Genomic DNA, 25,414 nt, shown 5'->3' on the forward strand with positions numbered 1-25,414 from the left:
GTCGACATTGCAATTTGCATCTCCTCCGCAACGCGTGCTTTACGCGTCTGGATTGCACGTGTGGGTCCCTACTTAAACCTAATACGGTTTAGTGCCGTTCTCGTCCCTCGCATCGTATACTTATTACTTGCATCTTTCTCTTGATTCCATGTTGCGCCAACCATCGTGACCTGTCAAACATCACTTTACAGACCCTTGAACGAGGAAATTCGCGATCTGTATTCCTCACCCTTGGCAGATCAAATTACAACCATGAGCGCTTCCGAAGAGACGCCCGAGCAGCTCCAGGCGCGTTTGACTGACCTGACAACCCACGCTGCTGCAAAAGATGCCGTGAAAGACCACAATGGCGCCGCCGAGCTGTACTCGCAAGCCACCGAGATCCAAGCCGAGTTGAATGGAGAAATGTCGCTGGAAAACGTGGGGCTGCTGTATGCCTATGGAAAGTCCCTCTTCAATGTCGCCGTGAGCAAAAGCGACGTTCTCGGTTCGAAAGTTACTGGCGATGCCTCGCAGTCGGAGACCACCGCGACAAAGCCATCGGGAGCTGAATCTACGAAGTCCGGCCCTATCAAGTCCGCAGTCTCGGGACCGGGTCCAAAGACGTCTCTCGACTCTGAACAGAAACCCAAGGGTCCGCTTTTCCAGTTTACCGGCGATGAAAATTTCGAGGACTCGGATGAAGATGAAGAAAATGAGGACAAAGCGGGGGAAGAAGAGGAAGAGGATGACGACTTTGCAAACGCATTCGAGGTCCTGGACCTAGCACGAATTCTGTCGCTCAGAAAGCTAGAAGAGATAGAAGAAAACACGACCGGAAAGGAAAAAGCGGTAGAGATTGACCCCGCAACAAAACAAATCAAAGAACGTCTCGCAGATATCTATGACTTGCAGGCGGAAATCTCTCTGGAGGGCGAAAGGTTCGACAACGCGGTCTCGGATCTCCGGGCCGCTCTTGAGATCAAAGAAGTGCTATTGCCTTTTGAGGATGCCTCGATAGCCGAGTGCCACTACAAGCTCTCGCTTGCTTTGGAATTTGCTTCGGTCACCCAAGAAGAGAATGACGGGGAGCAACAGGAAGAAAATAAACCCGTTGTGGTGAACGAAGAAATGCGAAAAGAGGCCGCAAAACACATGGAGACCGCTATCGAGAGCTGCAAGGTCCGAACGACACAAGAAGAGCAGAAACTCGCAAATGGGGAGATTGATGGAGAAGACAAAATCAATGCTGCCAAAAGAAAGATTGCGAATGTCAAGGAGATAGTCAAGGACATGGAGCAACGAGTAAGTTTATATTCGTTCTTATATACCCTGAAGTAAATACACCGTCGCGGTTCTGACATATCTTTTAAGCTACTTGACCTGCATCGTCCACCCGTCTCGATCAACGATCCGGCCCAGGAAGCGGACGCAATGGACGCGTTGAACGGGATACTCGGACAAATTATTGGGAAATCATCCGAGGAGAAGAAGGCTGCGCTTGAAGATGTCACGAAAGGCGCCACCGATCTGTCTTCGCTGGTGCGGAAAAAGGCACCCTCCAGTGCCAAACGACAACACGATAGTACCGAGGAAGCAGAAACATCAAAACGGGCTAAAACAGAGGAACCAAATGAATAACCAGAGCCCGAGAAGGGAATCAAAAACTTCTAGTTGTACATCCATCTGCCAGGGGGGAAGTCAGCCGAATTTAATATGCTAGTAGATGTTTAGGTGAATTTGTGACATGATCCTAAGAAATGATAATGAATGTGGCTTAACAGCTGTATCTGCAAATAGAAACAAGGAATGAAAGTGACTAAAAAAAAAAGAGACCTGGGTATCAAAGAGAGGGCGTATCATCGTTACGTGTAGAAAAGGCGTTTCCTTTCAAAAAGTCATGGTTATCGCCGACCATCCAGCTTACGATTTCGTCGGCGTGTTGCAAGAGTGGGAGTCCAGACACCCGCGAAAAGGTCCTCACATTCATCTTCGTCTTGACTGTCAAACTCCACGTCCGCATTTTCGGCTTGAGGAGGGCATGTACTAGGCGATGGTGGAGTAGAAGTAGTTGTAGCAGTGCCATCCATGTCCCAGCATGAGGAAATGCTTATCCGTTTCGTTTCTAATATAAAATTGCCGACCTTGTATCGCTGAGACTCCTCTTCCGCAGCAAGGTACTTCCAGCCTAGAACGCTACCACAGATTACACAGCTGAGATCACAGACGGTATGTGCACCAGTCACAAGTTGACGCGGAACTGCCTTTTGTGTGATTGTATTCGACAACGAGGTCGCAGATGGTGCCGCCGCCGCAGAAGCAGATGTACCGGCTCCATGCCCCGAGACGAGATAGGCGCGTCCATGGCGACCTGTGAATCCCTTACTAATTATCTGAGACGTGAGACAAATATCTGCTCCGCAGCGCGAGCACCGAATATACGAGACGTGAGATTCGTGAGCTCTGTCGCTCTTCTTCCCCGCTTTTGGCTGCGCTTTTATTTCTTGTTGTCTATGGGGAGGGAACTGTCTGGACGAAGGTAGCAGAAACGTCGGAAACACCGAGAGAGGCGAGCTCCCTTTGGCGAATAATGGCATGGTCAGCCTCTATTTCTTGCAAGCAGTGTAAATAAGATCAGATCACTGCCCAGCCAGAATTACAACATTACAACAAAATATTGTTGATGCGGGCGGTCTTCCTGCCCGATAACGTTGACGTCACCCAATCAGTAGATCAGTTGACCATCGCCGTGGGCCTAATGCCGCTTGGACGTGGCTCTAAAGTTTAAAGCAGTCCGATTGCGAACCGATGCTGTCCGTGTGCTAAGACCACGCAGGCTAAAGTTACAACCACTCGTCTATATTTCACACCGCTTCTATCTATGATTACGTCTATCAATATTATCAATGTGCAATAGATGACACAAAAATAGGCTTTTATTTGCGTTAAACTACCTAAAAAAAATAAATAATAACCCAATTTTAGAAAGCGACATAAGCCATTTCAAACACACGCGAAATCGCCGTAAGGTATAAAACCGACTAACTGTAGAGGCTCCGATAAATTTCATTCAAGCGTTGCTAAATAACTCCGGGGGGAAAGAGAGAGACAGAGAGAGAGAAAAAGAAATTGCCCTTAGATTTCCGCAACTAAAAAGAGCCAACTGTCGCTGATTGAGGGCTCGTTTGTGCCAGGAGATACCCAGGGTTCCAGCGTCGTCAACGAGAATCCACACCATCCCAGGCTTCGCACGATTCCCAGACCAAGCGGATCTGTCAAACGAGGAACACAAGCAACGATATGGTCACAGCCTAGCTGTTCCATTTCGGCCAGTTCAAAAAGAGCGAGCAAGCTAGAGGATTTTAGCAAAAAGATATATATATGCCACTGACAAAAGCTTACCCATTTTTGATCCCGCGGTCAGCCGTGTGATCGTCAAAGAAAACGAAAAGGGTCTTTTTCCCGCCATAGTCGGCTACAAATCCCCGGTAAATGGCGTCATTTGCATAATCCCATATCTCCAGGTATGTATCGACCGTCCGTTGTTTCGTTTTCGATGATTTCTCTGGCCCGATATTTTGCTGATACGCACCCATCGCTAGCGACGTCCGGTGTCTGCGGTTCCTCTCACCAAGGAACATCGCGGATAACGTGTCGCAGAAGAGTCTCTCACACTCTTCTTTGATGGTTTGCGCTGCCTCCCCAGCATTTTGATATGCCTTATTTCTTGGCCGCGAGTCCTCTGCGTTAAAAAATGTAGAGGATCCAAAGGGAGGACTTGTCGTGCGTGTCTTAAGCCCCGAAGGGACCTCAGGAATACCACCCCGCTCCTAAAAAGAAAGAAAGGTCCGTTAGCCCAACGGTTCGAATGTGTCGGTCAAACGTCAAAATGACTTACCTGTGCCGCCGGTAGTGCAGTAATGGAATCCATCTACCATCGCGGAAGAAGTGGTAGCCATGTAGCAACTAGCAAGAACGCTGATTTGGTCGTAACTCTCGCCGAAGTGACTCATTTGATTGAGATGACTACTTTCACTACTAAGGTCCTCCATTGCGAATTCGGATCACACAAATAGAAGTAGATAATATAATATTGATTGTGAGAGAGGCTGCGATTATCGTAATCGAGACGAAGGCTGGTAGTAAGTTGATTGCGGTGATCTGTGGTCGATGATGGGGCGGCGAGATAAGAGGAGGGATGAATTAATTGTGAAATGTGGTTGCCAAGACCGGTCCGATCACGTAATCTCTACCGCTGCCTCGCTGCCTTAACTCTGTTGTATATGATTAATAATTAAAGAGATGATCTAGATTAAAGTAAATGGATTTCTTAAATAATATATCACTGTTGGTCAAGAGCAAGAGAGTCGCCATAATGAAATCAAATATATACAAGGTCCTTAGCGTACAACCTCAAGACTCTTTCGCAGTAACAAGACCAGATCCAGTCCGATCAAGCAATTAAATAGCGAAACAGATGTCTATAACGCCGGATCTTCTCCAGGCAAAAATTGATACAAAAGAATCAGAAGGCCAGGCGGTTTGGCGGCAAAATGGTTGAGGCGGTAACGCCATTATTTCATGATACGTGAGGTGGCTCTTACAGCTCACGGTAATCACTTGGTCGGATTCGGCGTTGCCTCGCTTGGTGCCTGTGTGGATTCACTGGCTGGCGAAAGTACGCATTATCGTCGTTGCTGGCGGGGGTATTGAAGCTCGCTCGTTGTGGGTTCGGGAACCCATTCATCCCTACACCACCATATGGATATCCAGACTGTGCTTGTATAGACTGTGCTTGCATGAAATTATTTGACTGCCCGCCTTGCATTGGATTGAATGAGTTAACTTGGTCAAAGTTATTCCCGGGAAACATAGAACCATCTCCAAACATTCCATTACCCGGGAAGCCAAAGTTGCCTCCACCCATTGGGTTCCAGCCATTGTTTCCTTGCTGCTGAAAGTTCATAGCCATCATAGGGTTCATCATGCCCATTCCATTGGTCATGAAACTGTTATCTGGGAAAGGCATTGAGGGCATACCATGGGGCTGAGAGAATGCCGGGTTGGGGAATGGCATCTGTTGGTTGAAGGGAAATGGCATCATGTTTGCGGCATTGTCTTGAGTTGCATTTTGCGGCGCATCCGTGTCGCTTTGCTGGTCGTCGGGCTTCGGTTTCTTTGCAGCGAGAGATGATTCAGGGGTTTCTTCGCTTTCAGGCTCATCTTCTGCCGGTCTCTTCTTGCCCTGGCTTGTTTCGGGCTTATCTTGTACGGCAGAGGGGGACGCAGTTGTAGTAGGATGGGGGGTTTCCTTGGGTGTTTCGTCGTCTTTCTCTTGGGTTTCATTTGATTTCTCAACTTGCTCCTGCTTTTCCTTCTCTTTCTTTTCTTCAGCCTTCTCAGCCTCGTATGTTTTAATCTTAGAGACTGCCTCATCATCGGCTGTAAGGTTGTCCAGCAATACACCTTCAGTAGAACATCCCGGGCAAACAAAATCACTCTCAATGAGAGCATTGGTGATGCATTCATTGCAATATGTTTGTTGACAGCAGGGTGTCTTGGTTGGTTCTAGGAACATACGCTTGTCAACTGGGCATTCCAATCCTCTAGCTCGAAGTTCTTTGCTGCCTTCAGCGGCAGCAGCCTCCGCGGCGGCGGCTGCAGAAGCTTTCATTTTTTCTTGATACACCTCCCAAGCGGCCTTATCGGGGTTGGCAACAACAAAGTCACCGTCAGCGTTCACCATCACGCCAGAGTTTTTGAGGTCCTCTGAGGATCCATCTACAGCCATGGCTGCGGACTTTTCTATCTTTGTTTGCAAAGACCGAGGGATGCCAGTAGATCTCTTAACACGGTACCGACCGTCAAACTTGGGATCGTTATTTGTTGGACAGGCTTGAATCCAATGACCCTTCTCCCTGCAACGATAGCAAAGATAACCCGGAGGAGGTGGATGATCTGGTACATTTAATGGCCTTCCTCGGCCCCTTCCAGCGCCAACTGGAACCGCACTGTAAGGAAAAACAAATTATTAGTTACTATATCGCCCTTATTCTTTTATCCGTATTTTACTTACTTGGCCATTTCTTGCTGTTGTTCCTTCCACTGGTTCGCCTGCAAGTTGAACAGAGCATCGATCTTTTCATCTTCTGTTTGTGCGCTATCAAGCCCCGGGATAGTGGACTTGTCACCAGCACCACCTGTATTTCGACCCGACGAAGGCAAATCGGTTCGTGTAGACGTGCGTGCCATAACAGGCATTTTTCCAGAGACATAGCGAGCAGCACCACCTTTTCCTGGTCGCGCTGCGGGGAGTCTGCGCGCTATGACGGAGGTTGAACGTGGGATAATCGCTGTATCGTCATCGTATTCTAAATAACGCCTAAGTTAGTCATGCTTGAAGTATATAGCGGAAAGCAACTACAAACCTTCTTTAGTATCCTCGTTGTAGATGGACAATTCAAAGTCACTGCCATCGCCTAATCTGTTTTGGGTGATGATTTCTCGCTTCAGTTCAAATACTGATATTCCTGTGCCGTCAAAAGTCACCCTTGATGGTTCTTTTTGGGACTTGAATTTGAAGTGAACAGAAGACGACATTGTATTTGTTTCTTCGGCACCGGTAACCTGGACTGTGAACTAAAAAGAAATGGTCGCAATGAACAAAGATCCGATCAAACAAATGTACGGAAAACTCGATAGAATAAGTGGTATGGGACCCCAGCAAACAGCTGTGGTCAAAGAAGAGGATCCTATTCCCAAGAGCTCAGAAAGGCAGGCAGGTTATTATAAGATATAGTATCAAATCAGATGTCAAATGAACCACAGTTCAATGATTTCTATCGACGAGGGAATGGTTTGTTCGAATTTGACACAATTCTTCTTGTATGTGACTGAAACAGGAAAGATGGATAGCAAAAAAAGAACTTGTTACATGAAAGGGAAAAAGACTCCTGTATACACAAGGTGAAACAGAAAACAAGAAGCCTTCCTCGTCGACCGATACTGGAAGCAAAAGTCTCAATAAATTCAAATGAAAATTGTGTTTTCTTTCTCCTTAGCAAGGCTAGCAAAGCTATAGGGATTATGCTTCTCCTTCACGAGTTTGAAAAGATGCGATCGGGGAAGGGGTAAGGGTGGCAAAAATGACGAAAAAGACTTCGCTTTCAATTGCTTCTGAGGGAAACCCCGACGTCGCCTCAGGGAAGACGGCAGTTCCTGTTAACTGTTGAGCTGTATAGGTTAATTTCGGTGGAAAGAAGAGAAAATGGTCGACTGAAGGGGGTTTGAGAGTATGAAGAGGAGGAAGTGGGTGGAAGCGGTTCGAGCCGAGATGAAGAGGTGCGGCGTAGGATGGATTAGTCATGCCCGAGGATCACGTGGAAGTTCGCTGTTTTCGGACTAGCGTATTTCGTGACCGACTTGTCTTCGATATATATTTGACATCTTCCTTCTATAATTTTCGATATTTATTTATTGGCATCCATGAATCTCAGGCATCTTTCGAAATGCGCAACAAGCTTCCATAACAATTAACTGACTTGCATGTCTATAAATTTTGTTCCTAAATTAGGTACATAATTCCTCGATATATAGTACTTCTCCTAGCTACTGAATGAACCTTCTGTTTCAGGTTTACGAACAACGAAACCCGTGTCCACCAGGTGAGTCTTCACATCGGCCACGGTGTATTCGCCGCGGTGAAACTATTTGCTGTTAGATCTCAACTCTAATCAAAGTACGAATCATAGATATGAACTTACCATGCCAGCCCCGAGCGCTGCATCTGTTGTTGTCCCTGCGAAGACGTCCGCGAAATGAGAAGGGTTCCCGGCTCCGCTTGAGGCTATGACGGGGATCTTAACTGCAGACTTGACGTCTTGGATCAGTTCCAGGTCGAACCCACTGTTGCTTCCGTCCTTGTCAATGCAGTTCAACAGTATTTCGCCCGCGCCCATGGCTTCCACTGCCTGCACCAGCTGACGAACATCGAGATCTCGCAGCTCTCTGCCACCCTTGATGGTGCACTGGTACCAACATGTGTCTTGGCCCTTGGAGTCTGGGAACGCCGTTTTTATGGTGTGGTGGGTTGTTTCTTCCGGACCGCTAACATAGATGCGTTTGGGGTCGATGCTAACGACAACAGCTTGGCTTCCATACGCCTTTGAGATCTGTTCGATGGCAGTTTTGCCGGATAGTTTCTTTCCGCTCTGATAGTATTCCTCTGCGGCAAGGACAGCATCAGAGCCAATGCTGATCTTGTCTGCGCCTGATTGGAAATACATATTGGCGATTTCCGAAGCAGAAACCACGGTTCCATCCGTGTCAACTGAGTCTCGGATACCACCACCAATCGTAAGTGGAACAAAGACGGTCTCAGATGTGCGTCGTAAAATCTCCAGCATGGGCAAGTCCTTCAAGGGACAGTTGCGGAAGGATGTAATGTTCAAGAAAGTCACCTCATCGGCCCCTTGCTCGTAATACTTCCGAGCCATATCAACTGGTTTGCCTAGGTTTCTGACTTGCCCGCCGCTCGAGACACCGTCCTTTTCTCGCACATCGTACTGATCGCCTTTGGTGACCACGAGATCACCTTGGTCGTTGGTGCGTACGTCGAGGCATGCAATGATTCTTCGAGTCAATCCATCCTTCGTCGTCGCACTGGTGATTCCGCCACTCTCGGTTTTTTTCCCCGTTAAGAAGGCACGAAGGGTGCGCAAGCCAGCCTGTCCACTCTTCTCCGGATGAAATTGAGTCGCAAAAACATTGCCGCGTGCTATGGCACCCACGAACTCCTCGTCTCCGTAACTCGCCGTAGCAACTGTCCAGCCTTGCCCTTCTAAGATCCCTGCTTCGTAGGGTGCAGCATACGAATGGACATAGTAATACTTGCTCTCTGGGTCCAGTCCGTATAAGCCGCCAGTGCTTTGTCTAATTTTAGCCGAGTTCCATCCAATATGCGGTACACTCTTGTCCTTGTCATCGAACTTTCGTAGCTGCAAAGGGATCACTCCCAATCCAGGAACATTGGGATCTTCAGCCGACCCTTCAAAAATTGCTTGAAGCCCAACACAGATGCCCATAAAGGGTTTTCCTGATCGAATGTGCTCTCGGATGGGTTCCAAAAACCCGCTGGACGAGAGTTGAGATAAGCAATGTCCAAAATGTCCCACTCCTGGCAGTATCAAAGTCTGCACGCACACGGTCAGTAGGAGACGTGCAGAGGGTGTTTTTGTCTGCTCACATGTGCCTTGGCGACTTCTTCTGGCGATCTAACCCATTCTACTTCGTAGCCGACTTTGTTGATTGCATTCACCAGGGATCTGACGTTCCCAGCAACATAGTCCAGGAGATGCACCGTAGGCATGGCTGCTCGAATTGTCGAGATATTCGACCTTTCTTCACAAAAGAATTACTCAGCGGAGACTTGAGACGATATTTTGAGTACTCTTAATGGCGAAAACTAGCAGCAATTGTGTCTTTTAGACGATTTGCTGACTTGGGGATGAATGAGTCACAGAGGCAAGTCTTGTCCCCGCAGTTAAATAAGTCAACACCTCGACACGTTCAACGGCCTTTGCTTTTCAAATATTTCCACGCGTTACCGAATTGAAATGCGGCGACTCGACTCCCGAGGTGTGAATTTGGCCGATGCGTAGACCTTCAGCTTCTGCAAAAAGTTCCATGCCGAAGTCGGTGACTCTTTCCAACCATGTAATAGCCCCACCACAAAAAAAAATTGCGCGTACCAGACAGTCAAGCGCTTCGTATGAGACTACATACTACAAAAATTAGAGAAGTAGTATGTATATAGACGAGAAGGGAAAAAAAATCTTTTCTAAAATTATTAGATTGTTGTACCCAGATTTACATTGGGCTCTAGTTAATTTTTACTCCAAGCAACGCTACACCGAGCAGAAAATGTATCCCGTTGTTAAGATGGGTGTTCCCAACGAATCCAGAATGTTAGAGGTATGTTAGACCATTCGGTGGCTGTAGGATGATTAGTTAGGCTTTCCAATATGCCCTGCAGTGGACTTTACCTGAGACAGCTGCCGGAGGTTGACGCCAGCAGCACTTAGAATAGCAGCGCTCTGTGTGTATAGTTAGCAAGACAGTTATCACTCATGCGCCGCTGAATTAAACCACCAACCTCTTTGTCCATATTATAGCCTTTAGAGTAGACAACCTCTGTTATACCGACTTGTGCGATTTTAACGGTACACGTCAAGCATGGGCATCTACCAAGAAAGTTAGTGTTAGGTTGTTGGCATATGGCCGATATTCGTACGTATCACAATATAAAATGGCTCCTTCTCGGATCCTTTCTCGGCCGGCCTCCAAAAGTGCATTTTCTTCGGCGTGGATACATAGGCATGTCGAGAGACCTGAGCCGCCGCCTTCTCCTCGATTACAACGAGGACCTACAACAGGTGAGATAGAAAGCCAAAGAATCCTCATGGTGATATCACTTACACCCCCCTTCGTTACAGTTGGTAATATTGCGCGGTGTGCCATTATATCCTGTACTAATGACCCGGCGATCCCGTACAATAACACAGCCAACTCTCCGCTTCATACAGTTGCTTCGCTGCGCAGCAAGAGATGCCAACTGCATAAAGTATTGGTCCCAGCTAGGCCGGAGGCGTTCCTCATTTGGCAGTTCAACAGTTTCGAGGGCCGCGTATAGTTCCTTCAGCGACGAGGACTCGTTGAAAAGCCGTACCGATGCTCGGTCAACCAAGTAAGCTTGGCCGATATCTCTGTCATACAACTGCCGGTCGCTCCAGAGCACAAACTTTTCAAGTGGCGGGGGTTCTAATTGGCGGCTACTGCATCTGTTGTGTGTGTAAGCTTCAGGAAATTCTGTCAAGCCGAAGAGGAAATGAATGGTTCACCTACCTTTCGCGAAATCGCTGCCACCGCAAACTCACCGGTGCATCGACACTTACAAGCAAAAAGAAAGGCCGAATAAGAAGCTTATCCAAAACTGAGCGATCCCAGATGTCGGTCGTAACCCAGCGCTCTGTCCACCGCTTCGTGACGAAATCCATAAACGAGTCCACGGATTCAAAGCTATGGCCACTTCCTCCTATAACGGACCTTTGCAGATACGCATCGCTGCTGGGATCATCAGAAACCGGGGCTGGATTGCTGTTCGCCAACTCCAGCCATTGGAAACCTTGCTCGCGGATCAGGTAGTCTGCGATGGCATGCTTCCCCGCGCAGATGCCTTTTCAGGACCTAGTTAGCCCTTGTTATCGCCGAATGGAGCCATGTGAGCATATCCTGGACTTACCACCACATAGCCCGATGAGCATTCTTGGCTTCTTGTTTGCTGCGTTCGTGTCTTGACAGGGTCGAGCTGAGGCAAAAAAATAAACAACGAGCGAGAGTTGTTATCGCCAGCTGATAACCGGGGACACCCCACCTTCCACCAGGAACGCCGTGCGATTAGCTCCGATTGTCCCGCTACAATCTTGACATCATTCAACACCACTTTGTTAACACAGTTTGGTATTTTGATTTAGAGCCTCGATATCGCTGAAAGCTCAGAACTCACGAGCTCACGTGGGTAATCTTCTCATAACACGGCGATTTGGTGTTCACGTCATGGGACGCATCTTGTGATCCGATCCGCTGCTTATCAATACTATCGCCTCCTCAGCTGTACTTTACTGCCTGGACGAGGCTGGACTGTTGGATTCTTTCCATTTTCTTTTTTCCAGAAGAAAAACTACAGGCTTGCGGCAAGAATCTTGATATAACCGAGTCCAAAAAATCATACTGATACCGCGGTCTACTTCTTGCCGGCTGTGTGCCAGCGTTTCTTGTCAAGATGCAGTATACTCCATTTGTGTCGGACATCGAGCTGCCGTTCTATACGTCTTTGGCATCCCAGAAAATCAACCTTGATAAATTGAACGATGCACCGAGAAAAGTGTTGGGGTTGTATGAAGTCCGACCCTCGGACACGCCTGCTGCGTCCTGTCGAATGCAGATCCTGGGGAATGCTCTAGTTAGCGACAAGTAAGTCTGGCGATATATACTCTTTAACGATTTCGTTGACTGCTGCTAACGTATGTATATTGGCTTAGTGTTCCCTCTGCTTACTATAGAGCAGAAGGCATGATTAAAAACTTTAACACGGTTGAAGAATATAGAAATGCGGACAAACTGGCAATGCTGCAAGACGCCGGAAAGAAGGTAAGCAATACCTATCTATAGATATCTGTTGTGTTTCTCACTCGTACTTTGTCAGATCCTGGATGCTATAAATGATGAATCAATATATGCTCGACCTTCATTGCTAGCGTCTTTTCTAATACTTACTTTCGCCGACCTTAAGAAATACAAGTTTCAGTACTGGTTCGCTTTTCCAGCAATAATTCCCCAGCCACACTGGGTCCCTGTACCACAGGAAACTTCAAAGCTGGAAAAGCCTTCGGATGAACCATTATTACCTGGCTCCAGACTATTGTTGGGAAACGAGAGCTCAGGACTTGTCGATGCGGTGCAGACATGGAAAAGCGCAACTGATACATGCCAACACGGATTTTTCTTGGCCCTGAAAACGCGGGAGAATATAGACTCCCAGCTCACAGATCGACCTACATGGAAAGTTTCAACTCTTGCAGACTACGAAAAGGGGTTTTTCGAAGGCTCAAATCCGGATGATCAGTTCATTTGTTTTGCAGACCCATCAAACTATTCCAACGCCCCAGGATGGATCCTGCGCAACCTCTTGGTTCTGCTACAACAGAAATGGGGGCTTCATAAGGCCCAAATTTTATGCTACCGAGATGTCCCATCCAAGCCTGATTCAGGCCGTAGCCTGGTGGTTACTATGCAATTGGACCTCCCCTCCGATGCGAAAGCTCCTCAAGGCATTTTGTCTTCTGCCAATATGCCAAAGGTCACTGGCTGGGAGCGGAATAGTGCTGGAAAACTCTCTGGGCGCTTGGCCGATTTGACAGCATACATGGACCCTCAAAAGTAAGTTTCACATCTTGACGGGAACAAAAATCAAACTGACATCATACAAAAGACTAGCCGATCAGGCAGTAGACCTGAACCTGAAGCTCATCAAGTGGAGGATAAGCCCGAACCTGAATCTCGATAAAGTAAAGGCAACAAGCTGTCTTTTACTGGGTGCAGGAACGCTGGGGAGCTACGTCGCGCGGAATCTACTCGTAAGGGATCTAGAACCATTATCCTCTTTATCATTCAAAATACTAAGACTTTCATGAATAGGGCTGGGGCGTACGAAAGATCACGTTTGTGGACAACGGATCCGTATCCTTTTCTAATCCTGTGAGACAGCCGTTATTTGACTTCAAAGACTGTTTATCGGGAGGAGCAAAGAAGGCGCACCGCGCTGCAGAAGCCTTGAAGGAGATCTATCCCGGGGTAAACTCGACAGGTCACGTTCTCTCTGTGCCAATGCCTGGCCATCCAGTCACCGATGCAAAACAAACTGCTGCAGATTTCGAACTTCTTCAAAAACTGATAGAGGAACACGACGTCATCTTCCTACTTATGGATAGCAGGGAGTCCCGATGGCTGCCCACCGTGATGGGAAAGTCTCTTGGTAAAATCGTGATGAATGCCGCTCTTGGATTTGACACATTCGTGGTCATGCGGCATGGTGTTAAGATTGATAGCTCGAGGGACGCTGAGCTGGGCTGTTACTTTTGTAACGACGTCGTCGCTCCCATAGATGTGAGTAGAGGCCACTTTCTACAGTGTTGATAAAACTAACGGCAAGTACAGTCTATGAAAGATCAAACGCTTGATCAGCAATGCACTGTGACCCGGCCGGGGGTCTCTGCAATCGCATCGGCATTATTGGTTGAACTTTTTGTGTCTATTTTACAAGATCCTGCCGGAGCTGCGGCGCTTGCCCCTACCTCCCAAAACGATGACCGTGGTGATCACCCTCTTGGTCTTGTGCCACACCAGATCAGAGGTTTCCTTTCCACGTTTACCAACATTCCTGTGACAGGAAAAAGCTACGACTGCTGCAGCGCCTGTTCGGACAAAATAGTGGATGCGTACAGGAAAGATGGTTGGGATTTTGTCCAGAAAGCGATCAATGACAAAGAATACGTGGAGGAGTTGAGTGGTTTGAAAGAGGTGATTGAAGTCTTGACGTTTTCGTTTGATCAACGACGCTAACAGACTCGTAGGTCCAGCGGAGAGCTGAAGAAGCTGCTGCGGACATTGAATGGGACGATGATTCCGAAGAGCTTATTGAAGATTAATTTGAGAGGAGAGCCCCCATATCGCTTGAGGTTGTTTCCGCAGGTCGCCGAGTTCACTCCGCCGGAAGCACAGCTGACCTTGAGGCGTCAGGCTTCCTGGCCAGGGCGACAAAGAACGCCTCTCGTGATTCCTGCCGTTCTGGTTAGAAAATATTTCATTTTTCATGATGAAATGATATCCCATACACTACGAGAAGACTCGGGCTTTAGCCGATGAACCTTGTCGAACAAGGCCTTGAGTTGTTTCTCGAGGGCCTTGTCTTCGGCACCCTGGTAGAATTTGCACACAAAGTGGCCACCGGATTTGAGGACGTTGAAACTGAATTCAAGAGCAGCTCGGCACAGATCCTATATAGATGGCATTTAGTTATCTTTTTGTTATGACAATATAGTTATTGCAATGATTGCTCACCATACTACCAGCATGGTCTCGGAAACTGATACCGCTGGTGTTCATCATCCTATGATACGGGTTACTAAGGCTCCTATTCCAAAATCCTCTAGTTTGAACCCAGGGAGCGGACATGTCGCTTAGAACAACATCAACCGTTCGTTCTGTTGGTGAATTGGGCACTTTGGCAGGATTCGATGCCTGCGTCCCTGTGCTGCCACTTTCCGTAGAATTAAGACCGATTGTGTTCACGTATTCTGTCTCTGACGACGGTGATCGGGGTCGTCCCCGTTTGGGATCGCGCACAAAGTCCAAGACATACTGCTGTATTTCCGGGGAAAGGAAATTGCCTTGTATTGTCGACACGCCCTTTGGCGGCTGGGCCGGAATGATGTCGACACCCAAGACCCTTCCATTCGGCTGAGTGCGGCTCGCGGCGACCTGTATTGTGAGGATTTGAAGCTTACTAAAGCCGGGCAGCTGTATTGCTTACTTGAGACCAGGACCCTGGTGCATATCCCTAACAAAAGAATTGGTATCAGCATAAATTCATAAAGTAATCCAGGGTAGCTTCCGAGACTAACGAGGTCAACAACCGTCTGTCCGCTTCGAAAAATCCGGTATTGTTCGTCAATCTAAAACATTGATTAGCGGACTGTCTGCGGCCATTCGAGTGGCATAGCTTCTTCTTACCTGTAGGAGCTTAAAGGCAGCTCTGCTTTTCAGCCCCTTGACAGTGGCCTCCCTTGTGAACTGGTCATTCTTTTGGCGGGCCTGCCACTGCTTCGACGAAGCAAACCGCTTGAAGAGTGTCGGCGCGAAACTGCTCTTAGACTGACAAAGTTGAAACCGTTGCCACAGGGAAGTTGAGGGCCCCTTGAAAGTCATATGTCCGAGTAGGCCCGGAGCTGGGGCAGAGGTGTTTTTTTTTGGAAAGGAAACCCTTCAATGCGAATCCAGCAACTGATGCTGCTGGCGAATAATAAATTATTCGTTCATGCGAAGTTCATGCAGCCCGCGTCATGACGGCCGAGGCGAGGCGCTTCCGCCGCTAAGACCGACTTGGACTGGCTGAGGGAAGAAAAAAAAATAAGGCGATAAGAGATTCACCGCTTGCTTCTATCAACCCACTCAATCCCCGTATATCACCTAGTCTCCAGGCCAATTGCTTATATATCTATTCAAGATGTCTAAGCGATCCGGTTCCGGCGAGAATAAACACTCGAGGAAGAGGGCCAAAACAGAGGAGCAGGTGTCTGCAGACGACTCCGATACGCCCAAGCAGGACAAGAAAAAATCAAAGAAGAGTTATCGCCAATCAGCCAACCTGAATGCCGTTCCCCAGGCGGAAATCGACGCTTTCCAAGAGGCTAATCTGGTGGAGATTTCGGATCCCCTGGACAAAGAGCAGACCCTACGCCCCATCATCACCTTTGAGCACATGCCCGATTTTGACGATGCGCTGTACGAACCCCTTCGCAGTTTCTCAGCACCGACCCCGGTCCAGGCTGCGACATGGCCGCTGCTCTTCTCAGGCCGCGATGTCATCGGAATCGCAGAGACGGGGAGCGGCAAGACATTGGCGTTTGGGTTGCCCTGCCTCAGGAAAATGGTCGCCTTGAAGAAGAAGAAAACGAAGCCTTCCCACCCAACGGCCGTAATGCTCACTCCGACTCGGGAGCTTGCGATGCAGATTCACGACCAACTGGAGAAGTACGCCTCGCCCGTCGGCATCAAGGTCACTTGCATCTTTGGAGGTGTTAGGAAGGACGAACACAGAGCGGCCCTGAAGACAGCCACTGTGGTGGTTGCCACTCCTGGTCGCTTGAAGGATCTTATCGGAGAAGGATCCGTGAACTTGGGAAAGGTGAAATATCTTGTGCTCGACGAGGCCGACCGAATGTTGGACAAAGGGTTTGAGCAAGACATCAAAGAAATCATCGGCACCATGCCGGTCTCGAAAAGACAAACTGCCATGTTCACTGCAACATGGCCTCCCTCGGTCAGAAATCTAGCTGAAGGATTTACCCGCGATCCGGCTATGATCACAGTTGGCGGCAAGCCATCAGGAGACCCTCGTGCAAACACTCGCATCAAGCAGGATGTAGAAGTGCTCTCACCTTATGACAAGGAGCAGAGGCTCTTGCAGATTCTTGGAGGCCTCCAGAAGAAGGCCGTTACGGATAGGGTCTTGGTCTTTTGTCTTTATAAAAAGGAAGCCACTCGCATTGAGCGATTCATTCAATCCAGAGGCTACAAGGTTGCCGGTATTCACGGAGACTTGAGCCAGAGCGATAGATTTAAGAGTCTAGACGCTTTCAAGTCCGGTACCGTTCCTATTCTGGTTGCTACCGATGTTGCAGCTCGAGGCCTAGACATCCCGGCAGTGAAGACGGTAATCAATGTGACCTTCCCGTTGACAATTGAGGACTATGTACACCGGATTGGACGGTAAGTGATATTTGAATATTTACATTTCCAGCCTGCTGATTTATTGTATAGAACCGGTCGTGCTGGTGCCGAGGGTCATGCTATCACCTTTTTCACAGAGAATGATAAGACACACTCAGGAGCGTAAGTTCACCATTTTCCTGGGGAAAAAAAAAAAAAGAAAACCACTGACTTTTCCAGGTTGATAAACGTATTGAAGGCAGCAAATCAAAATGTTCCTGACTCACTTATGAAATTCGGCACAACCGTTAAGAAAAAGCAGCACGGGGCTTATGGTGCATTTTTCAAGGATGTCGAATCGACTAAAGCCGCGACCAAGATCACCTTTGATGATTGATATTTGTAGACTAGAAATAAAAGTTGTCTAATTCTTTTTCTTATATTGATGCTCTTCAAGCACGAAAATAGCTTTTATACTGCGCTAGAATGAATGCCCGTTCCGAAAAGAGACTATATATGTTCAGAGTTAGCGAATGAATGTAGTGGTATTTCTTGTCAAAGTCAACTTACGTCATTATACCACAAACTGCTGCAAACCCAAGCACAAAAATATTGTAAAACAAGTCGTCGTACGATGGACTGGGCTCAACCGCTCTTCGAGATGCTGCAAGAACCAATACGCCAAACGTTTGAAGTTTCGGACTAAATTCGGAAACCTGCAAGTCCGAGTTGTTCTGTCGCAGATACTTTCGAATGTAAAAAAAGCTCCATATTGTCCTGATCGACATGTTGATGACGTTGGCCCAGACCAAGCCAACTGCGCCAGAGTCCACAACGTTCAATAAGAGGAAGGAGACTAGGCAGAAGCAAGCAGAAAAGACGCTCAGCCACACGGCGTGCCTTCGCATATCCGAAGGACTGGCTGAGGCCGACACGAACGCTTCTGTGATACCGTTGAATGCTAAAAACGGGATATAGCAACAGTATGTCGATAGTAATTCTTGAACCTTTGGCGACATCCAGCGAGATCCAATTAAAAACCGCAAGAAGATGGGAATAGTACTGGGCCCGATGGACAAGGCGAGGATAGCAAAGATGGAGTACGTTCGCATCACATTAACCAACTGGGATTTGGCAGCTTCAACGTAGGTCTTGTGGCTGCGGCTGTCTTTGTCCGTCGTGTTGAGTTGGCCAGTCCAGATATTCCGACAGCTCTCTTCAATGGGCTGAAAAACCATGCGGGCGACGAGACCACCATAATTGGACGCCAAGGCATATATACCCTGGTCTTCCAAAGTGGAGAAAGCAGCTAGGATCATGGAATCTCCCTGAGTGAGGAAATGCTTCACGATTGATTGAAGATACATGTTGGCACCTAGCCAAACCAAGCGACGAGAGAACCTATCGAATAGATATTGCGATCCAGATCTGTTTTTATATTTAGTATAGAGAATACCCACGATGAAAATGTCTTCGTACCGTGATTGAATTGGGGTAAGCCAGAATGAAAACGCCCGTGTCTTGTCACGCATCAACATTTGCCAACTGTATCCAGACAGCAAAGCACAAGCAAATGCTAAATAGCCCAGACCAAACGGCAAGACACCTGTATACCAGCCTTTCCAAGAAGCCCAAATGGTAAACCCACAGGTCGCCAAGCTCCGAGCAAAAGCTGCCGTCATTTCTACTGCAGCCCTTTCCTTGTAAAGCATCCGCTGCAGGACGACTGCGAAGAAAGGTTCGGTCCCAAGTTCGATGATACAGGAGAATCCAACTAGCTGTACGCTTTGGTAAAAAAACGGTACCGATGCGGTCTCTGTCGTTGCCCACAAATGGTAACAAATTCCTAGGAAGCCTGACAATAGAATACCGAGAGCTATTGCAAGGTAGGACATGTTGACCACCGTTTGAGATGAACGGGAGACATCCTGAGCGTGCTCTCGCTCTTGCTCACTAGCTTGTTTATCATCTTTCGACGAAGGATTTTTCTTTTCTGATACGTCCGCGGAGGACCTAGCTAGTGGCTCTCGTTGGATAGCAGCACGCAGACACTCCCTGGAGAAGAACAGAACCGTGATGTAATACAACTCCAATTGTGTCGCTACCCCAAAGACCTCAGGAGACAAGCGACGCAAGACTAGCTGATTTGAAGCAAATGTCAACACTCGCGATACCACTTGGATCAATATCAGATAGCTCGTCCCTCGGGCTGCTGACACTTGTGGTTGTTGTGCAGCTAGGCGGCTATTTTTACCCTCGACCATTGTAGCGACTAAGAACTATTATATTCGAAATCGCAATGGATTGTGGTCCTTCCCTTTCCCGATCGAGCTGTTAGACGGGCATCTTTGCAAGATCGTGGAGTATTATTCAATCAATCAATCAATCATAATGAATACGTTGCTTGATATAGACACCTAGGACCCACTCCCGTCAAGATTACTGGTCAACTCCTTGAAACTGGTCTTGGCGCCAAGGGATGATTCTCAGATGGACGAATTGCACTTTAAGACATAACATTATCATTGAATGATTTATATAGCTGATATAGCACAACAAACAATACATGAAGATGCAAGGAAGAGGCCAAATCACCATTTACATCGCCTAATTGAGAGGTCGTCACGGAATGGGTATATTCCGGTTTCTAAACAACGATGCACTCTGCAAACTATCTAATATTCATACACTCCCACCGCTGCTTCTCCTCAATTGGATAACCAAGCCCGCTTGGGCAGAGGCAAAAAGGATTGGTTCGTTTTGATCAAGCCACAAGTCAACCAAATACTGTACTTGTTGGTCGCAGACGAACTAGAAAACTCAGAATGGGGGGAGGAAGAATGGGTAGCCTCCGTTTTTGACTCTGAAGACACTGAGGAGGAAGCTGTAGACTCCAAGGAGCACCACACCCCAAATAACAACGGCCACTTGCTGAGATTTGTTGTCGGACATACGGGGAACCTTCAGTGCAAGTGCAATGGTTGCAAATGACAGCACACCGTCTAAATATCAGTTGAGTTAGTATTGAAATGCTTCTGGTATGTTTGGCTGCGTGGAAAGGCACTCACAAATTGCGGCTATAATCTGAGTCTCCATGCCAAACTGGTTTGAGAAACCACCAGCAAAGTAGCTAATTCCACCTCGGCCGTCTCCAGCAATGTACGGCACTTTGCGAATGTGGTTGAACATGTGGCCACTGGTAAAGAGAAGAACGGCGATGAGACTGATCCCGGCCCAGATATTTCGGTTTTGAAGCACAGGTAGGATATATGGCGAAGCGACCGTGAAGACGGTTATGATACCAAGAAACAGCGTGATCCCTGAACCAATTCGCACGTAATTGATCGGGCGTACGATACGAGGCTTCGGGCCTTCTGGGAGATGACGGTTTATCCAGTTATAGAGTTGATCGGCAGAAATTGGACTGTACGGCACTGTCAGCTTGAAGTCAATGGCAATCGCAGCGATACTACTTACCCAGTGAATTCGAATGAGAAGGGGCCATCTGCCGACGCGTATGGGCCTGTAGAGGGCGGGAACACCAGTACCACGGGGGCAGTTTGTAGCATAAGCTGGGATTTGTTAGATCCGACAACACCAGAAGTCTGAAGCTTTTCCGCTTACACTCTTGAAAGTTTCTTTTCCGTCAGTGAAATCCAGGGTACCAAAGACCATGTTGATATCTTCCACTTGGCCTTTGTTCCAGCTTCTTGCGATGATATCCCACTCAGGTTGGAATTCCCGGCAGAGAACACAGCCAAAGCGACTGTCTATCGCAGTGAGAAGAACGGCGGTGAAGTAATCACGAGGAGCAACTGTGAGTTCATTGTATGTCTTATCGTTGAGATCGATGGCGCCCCCGTGAGATAGCGATTGAAAGCGCTCGAACTTGTCGACCTTGGGTTTTGCAGCAAAGGCAGCTCCCGCCGTGCAGAGCAAAGCGGTGAGGTAGGAAAGGAACAGCATACTGAAGATATTGCGGCCTCGTTCGCGATGCAGGTGTCGAGGCGGAGGGAAGCTCAGCACGGCGGTTTAACGTTAGGTGTCCAATATGGCCTCGATGCGCTTGCCCGAGATAGGCAACCTGTGGGGTATGCGCGGCCCCACTCGGCTCTAATCTCTATATGGAAAGCTGCTGCCACGCGCCTGCTGCGCGTCCTGTTAATTAAATGGAATACTACTCAGTCATCGCATGAAGATACCATTCTGACCACTGTCGATAATAATGATGAAAGCGAGTCTTCCTTGCCACAATGGGCTGTGTCTTGCCCGCGAGGTGTGTTTCGCAGTCCCCCAGAATGCAGTTTCCACCAGCCACTCATTGTTGTTATTTTTGCTATTCAGTACGAATTGTCGTTCAAGTCTGCGCAGCTCGAGATTGCGTACGAAAAGACCGTGTCTCAACTAGAGAGCCTCGTGGATGATGAGGCCGCTCGTAAGCTGCGTGTGGCATGCCAGATATTTGAGACGGATAACGAATTATTGAGGCTACAATGCGAGCGACTGGATAACGATGCTGTTGAGTCTGCGCAACTTCAGGACAGTTTGAATCAACAGCTGCTTCACGCCAACGATGAAATTAAAAGCCTACAATCCTCTCTACGAATGAACAATCGGACCATGCAAGGAATAAAGGTATGCTGCTCTGTGTCTGTCTGATTGCGATACACAGGTCCTAAACTGTTTACAGAGCGACCTTCTTACCAAAAACCACAAATCGTCCGACTACGAGCAAATATCGGCCGACAAGCTTGCCCTATCCAAAGAAATATCTGCTCTGAAGCAAGAGATCGGACATCTTAAAAACCAGACCAGCTCCTACCAAACTCTTGTATCCGAGAAACAGGCCTTGGAACGACAGCTGAATTCGTTCGAAATCCAAATGGAAGACGAGAGACGTGCATTTGAACGAAATAAAGCAAACGGTTCCACTGCGGGAGGCGAGACTCAACGTCAGTTGGAATCATTACAAGAAGAGCTGAAGAACGAAATTGAAGATAAACGCCGCCTAGAAAAGGAAGAGCGTGAGAAATCCGCCGCGTGGGAGAATGAGAAGAAAGCTCTAGAAGAACGATTACAGACCGTACGAAAACAACTGCGCAACGCTAAAGACAAATTGAAGGGATATCGAGAAAGCGAATCCAACCCACACATACTCTCACGACCTAGCCAGGGTCGCCAAAGTAGTCTATCCCAACGAGACTCTTCCCTTGGCCATAGTATCAACAGTTTTGATGCTGATATGACAATTGCAACACCAGGAGCTATTCGTACTGCTGCAGATCCCAAACGACAAATCGCCGCGCCCGGAGAGAAATCTACATTCTCAATCACCCCCTACCTGAACCGCAATAAACCAACTACCAACTCTCCAAATACTTCGGATGAGGATCTTGAAGTGGATTCTGATCAGCAGCATCGCATCGAAAAGAAACCGAAGCCGTCAAAGAGCAGCTCCCGCGTTGACAGCCGCAAGGAAAACAAAAAACCGCCCAAAAAAGTTGATGGTAAAAATCGACGAAAGGTAGATGATGAAGAAGAGGCCTCTGAGAACCATGAAGCAAACAATCGCAGTGATGAATCATTAGACGAAGACACGACCTTGCCCGGCCAAGGAGGAGCGCGAGTATTGCAAAACGCCACAGCTAGCAAAGCTTCTCAGGAAGGGAAACAGCCTCAAAGAAAACGAAAAATCTTAGGTGGGCAGCGTGACAAGACGCTATTTGATGATGAAGACGACGATTTGGAAAGACCAACAAAGGACAGAAGACTCACGTCGACTTTGCATTCGGGAATACAGGCTCTTCGTGCCTCTCGTCAGACTTTTAACGAGAAGTCGAACTTTTCTCCCTTGAAGCGTACTAAGAGACTTGTATAATTCTACCTGTCTAATTGCTATATATAAATAATTTCTTAATATGCTAGCATGACATCATATGATACCTCTTTCGTTCATAAGAATTACCATCTCATCATTTCGCTTTAGATGAAGAATTCGACAAGGTAAAATAAGCAAAGATATTCATCAGAGGCATGTCAATTTTATTAGACTAAGTACGGAAAAACGAATTCGATACAAGTAGAATTTTACTTGGAAAATCTGAACACTTGAATGTTTTACATGACCACAAGCATTGGAACAGGACAAGGATAACATTTTATCCTAGGGTGTAAGACTCAATCAAGTTGGTCAAGCGAGTAGCCTCATCAGAGTAATTAATCGGCTTGGCTGAAGAAATTTGATAGCGAACCCTGTTCCGAAATTATTAGTCAATGGTTGACGGCAGTAGCAAATCCAGGGAACCTACCTCTGCTGGTCTCCGTAATGATCCAGTTTGGCTCTGCACCAAAAGCTCCATGTCTGGCAATTGGCATCCTGAAACATATCATTGGCCAATTGCTTGTTGTCCGCCTCGATCTCCACCATCTGATTCGCTGATGTTCCCATCACAAGTCGTCCAACTTCGTCGAAGCAATTGAGCCATAGCTGCCCAGTGTGATCGCAAACATTGATGAGCATGATATACCGGTATTCAGGCTTCTCATACGTCTTGTCACACCGCTCGCATCGCCATTGTCCAGGATCCAACTCGCTCACTTTTTTATTGCAGCCTTGAGAAGGACAGGCAGGGTAGCTCACGTTTTCTTGCCTGATAAAGACAATGGTGGCTTTGAGCGAGAACATATCTGGCGTTTCTGACATGCCTAGCTGTTCTTCTCGGATTTGGGCAATTGTCTTGAACTGACTGAGCTTTCCACCCCCAGGAGCGGTTGCACCGGGCATCGTGGCATGAGAAGTAAAAGTGTCTGATCGTCCCTGTGCATCATACCAGCCCTTGAGCTTATGAGCCTCTTCCATGTCTGGGTCAACCGTCATTGTGCCAGAGCTTAGCAAACTGAGGCTCCGACCTCCAAAATCCGAGACTTTGACGCCTTTGAATGCTACTACTGACTCCGGAACTGTACTAAAAGCTGTAGCTGTGTTTCCCCAGACAGTAAGACGGACAGAAAACCCAGTATTGTCAACTAGCGTGAGCTCTCGTTTGTCGTAAGGTCGGTTTGTTGTCTTGGAAGTAATTTGAGAGGTTTCTCCAACCTCCTTCAACACGCCGATCACGTCAATAGTTGTGTCTTTCTCGACTGACTGGAGATCACCAATACTTGTGAAGTTGAATCGAATTTGAGGAACGTCATTTTGTTCCTCAGCCTGTCTCAAGAGCTTAGAATCTGCTTTGATTATCTAGAATGATTTGGCTTACCTTCTCCACAACGGTATCCCTGTCAAATGTCAGCTCATAGTCGTTCGGTAGATTTGAGAATTGCTTCTTAGCAATCTGAACGCGGCAGGGACTCGAAATGTAGTACACAGAGCCCTCTTGGAAGAGATCATATAGCAGGTCGCACTGATCGTTGAACCCCGTGGCCCTTATTTCGCCACTATCATCAAGAAGGTTAACGCTAAAAAGTTTTCCTTCAGAGTTGTTCCGATGCCAAGTTTTGATGGCTGACTTGCTTGTGCAACGCGCCTTGATTGTCCATTTGTTGGAATAAGGGGATATGGCTTCGATAGGATAGATGGTAGCGTGTGCGGTATTCGATACAGGGCGATAGTTCTCTGTCCTCTGGCGGGTTCCCTCCTCTGCAGGGTGGGGCTTTGCGCCATAGAAGCCGTTGCTGGATATTGTTGGGGGGGCTTTCTCTTCCTCGGCGCCCTTCGCTTCCAGGGGTTTTGGTTCACCAATTTTCTCAAACTCGCCCAGATCATTGAGAACGTCTAGATCTAGGATAATCAAGATTCTACAACGGTTAGCTGTGTCAGGATACGAGTCATTTTTGTTTTCCTTTCGGGGCAACTGGGCATACTTTTTGCCTTTGACGAGATTTGCTTGGAATGATTTGAGGCGGACGATGCATCCCTTTCTCAAGCCTCCTTCGGTAACAAAGTGATTTGCTTCTGAAATATCGGGTTGTAAAGTTATTATTGAACGAAACACGCCAATAAATGTAAGGAGGCTTACGTGTAGCCAGCATGGTCTGGACATAGTTGGAAATATCACTGAACACAGCGCGGTATCGCTCCTGCCCGTTGGGCTGGGGAGCAAGAGGCTTGATCTGCACACATTGGACGATGGGTTCACTCTCTGCACCTGCAGTTTCGTCGAAGATGGCACTATACAACGATCAGTTTTCAGGAGTTTGCAGGGCAGGTCACCAAGTGAAGATACTGACCGCAGGGACCCCACGGAAATGAGCGAAGCTGGATCAGAAGCCATCGGGACGGATATCTATGGGATAGCAGCACACAGCCACGGGCCAAAGGTGCTCTTGATGTAAATGTGAGTGGTGGTCGAGCAAGATGGTATGTGTAGCAGTGAAGAATAAACAACGC

The 25,414-nt window shown here is 47.7% G+C and overlaps 12 protein-coding genes across 12 annotated transcripts; 4 read left to right on the plus strand and 8 right to left on the minus strand.

Annotated features, from left to right (window-relative positions):
- Nucleotides 1-252: 252 nt before the first annotated feature.
- TRUGW13939_06080 (uncharacterized protein) lies at nt 253-1,620 on the plus strand (the record flags this gene model as incomplete). Its single annotated transcript, XM_035489237.1, has 2 exons — nt 253-1,284; nt 1,354-1,620. The coding sequence occupies 2 exons, from the start codon at nt 253-255 to the stop codon at nt 1,618-1,620; spliced, it is 1,299 nt and encodes a 432-aa protein (XP_035345130.1).
- A 287-nt stretch (nt 1,621-1,907) lies between these two features.
- On the minus strand, nt 1,908-3,910 carry TRUGW13939_06081 (uncharacterized protein; the record flags this gene model as incomplete). The annotated part of the gene is made up of 3 exons (XM_035489238.1): nt 1,908-2,557; nt 3,572-3,809; nt 3,878-3,910. Coding segments are annotated over 3 exons (921 nt in total), but the record flags the coding sequence as incomplete, so codon positions are not given.
- A 669-nt stretch (nt 3,911-4,579) lies between these two features.
- On the minus strand, nt 4,580-6,579 carry TRUGW13939_06082 (uncharacterized protein; the record flags this gene model as incomplete). Its single annotated transcript, XM_035489239.1, has 3 exons — nt 4,580-5,990; nt 6,056-6,350; nt 6,408-6,579. 3 exons carry the CDS (start codon nt 6,577-6,579, stop codon nt 4,580-4,582), a joined length of 1,878 nt encoding a protein of 625 aa, XP_035345132.1.
- Nucleotides 6,580-7,583: 1,004 nt separating this feature from the next.
- Nucleotides 7,584-9,346, minus strand: TRUGW13939_06083 (uncharacterized protein; the record flags this gene model as incomplete). Its single annotated transcript, XM_035489240.1, has 3 exons — nt 7,584-7,685; nt 7,743-9,170; nt 9,224-9,346. 3 exons carry the CDS (start codon nt 9,344-9,346, stop codon nt 7,584-7,586), a joined length of 1,653 nt encoding a protein of 550 aa, XP_035345133.1.
- Nucleotides 9,347-9,945: 599 nt separating this feature from the next.
- On the minus strand, nt 9,946-11,300 carry TRUGW13939_06084 (uncharacterized protein; the record flags this gene model as incomplete). Its single annotated transcript, XM_035489241.1, has 7 exons — nt 9,946-9,972; nt 10,023-10,073; nt 10,133-10,220; nt 10,271-10,403; nt 10,456-10,817; nt 10,882-11,212; nt 11,279-11,300. The coding sequence occupies 7 exons, from the start codon at nt 11,298-11,300 to the stop codon at nt 9,946-9,948; spliced, it is 1,014 nt and encodes a 337-aa protein (XP_035345134.1).
- Nucleotides 11,301-11,818: 518 nt separating this feature from the next.
- TRUGW13939_06085 (uncharacterized protein) lies at nt 11,819-14,243 on the plus strand (the record flags this gene model as incomplete). Its single annotated transcript, XM_035489242.1, has 7 exons — nt 11,819-12,009; nt 12,078-12,186; nt 12,242-12,975; nt 13,028-13,172; nt 13,234-13,701; nt 13,753-14,115; nt 14,169-14,243. The coding sequence occupies 7 exons, from the start codon at nt 11,819-11,821 to the stop codon at nt 14,241-14,243; spliced, it is 2,085 nt and encodes a 694-aa protein (XP_035345135.1).
- Nucleotides 14,244-14,296: 53 nt separating this feature from the next.
- Nucleotides 14,297-15,522, minus strand: TRUGW13939_06086 (uncharacterized protein; the record flags this gene model as incomplete). Its single annotated transcript, XM_035489243.1, has 6 exons — nt 14,297-14,374; nt 14,430-14,591; nt 14,656-15,075; nt 15,128-15,154; nt 15,219-15,269; nt 15,328-15,522. The coding sequence occupies 6 exons, from the start codon at nt 15,520-15,522 to the stop codon at nt 14,297-14,299; spliced, it is 933 nt and encodes a 310-aa protein (XP_035345136.1).
- A 298-nt stretch (nt 15,523-15,820) lies between these two features.
- Nucleotides 15,821-17,422, plus strand: TRUGW13939_06087 (uncharacterized protein; the record flags this gene model as incomplete). The annotated part of the gene is made up of 3 exons (XM_035489244.1): nt 15,821-17,085; nt 17,137-17,208; nt 17,266-17,422. 3 exons carry the CDS (start codon nt 15,821-15,823, stop codon nt 17,420-17,422), a joined length of 1,494 nt encoding a protein of 497 aa, XP_035345137.1.
- Nucleotides 17,423-17,477: 55 nt separating this feature from the next.
- Nucleotides 17,478-19,289, minus strand: TRUGW13939_06088 (uncharacterized protein; the record flags this gene model as incomplete). Its single annotated transcript, XM_035489245.1, has 2 exons — nt 17,478-17,535; nt 17,596-19,289. The coding sequence occupies 2 exons, from the start codon at nt 19,287-19,289 to the stop codon at nt 17,478-17,480; spliced, it is 1,752 nt and encodes a 583-aa protein (XP_035345138.1).
- Nucleotides 19,290-19,845: 556 nt separating this feature from the next.
- TRUGW13939_06089 (uncharacterized protein) lies at nt 19,846-20,991 on the minus strand (the record flags this gene model as incomplete). The annotated part of the gene is made up of 4 exons (XM_035489246.1): nt 19,846-20,027; nt 20,094-20,449; nt 20,503-20,597; nt 20,650-20,991. The coding sequence occupies 4 exons, from the start codon at nt 20,989-20,991 to the stop codon at nt 19,846-19,848; spliced, it is 975 nt and encodes a 324-aa protein (XP_035345139.1).
- Nucleotides 20,992-21,076: 85 nt separating this feature from the next.
- Nucleotides 21,077-22,903, plus strand: TRUGW13939_06090 (uncharacterized protein; the record flags this gene model as incomplete). Its single annotated transcript, XM_035489247.1, has 3 exons — nt 21,077-21,116; nt 21,224-21,660; nt 21,716-22,903. The coding sequence occupies 3 exons, from the start codon at nt 21,077-21,079 to the stop codon at nt 22,901-22,903; spliced, it is 1,665 nt and encodes a 554-aa protein (XP_035345140.1).
- A 280-nt stretch (nt 22,904-23,183) lies between these two features.
- Nucleotides 23,184-25,298, minus strand: TRUGW13939_06091 (uncharacterized protein; the record flags this gene model as incomplete). Its single annotated transcript, XM_035489248.1, has 6 exons — nt 23,184-23,277; nt 23,334-24,232; nt 24,285-24,822; nt 24,889-24,979; nt 25,044-25,195; nt 25,255-25,298. 6 exons carry the CDS (start codon nt 25,296-25,298, stop codon nt 23,184-23,186), a joined length of 1,818 nt encoding a protein of 605 aa, XP_035345141.1.
- Between the last annotated feature and the right edge of the window lie 116 nt (nt 25,299-25,414).

This window comes from Talaromyces rugulosus, chromosome III (genome assembly GCF_013368755.1).
Source record: "Talaromyces rugulosus chromosome III, complete sequence".
Lineage (NCBI taxonomy): Eukaryota > Fungi > Ascomycota > Eurotiomycetes > Eurotiales > Trichocomaceae > Talaromyces > Talaromyces rugulosus.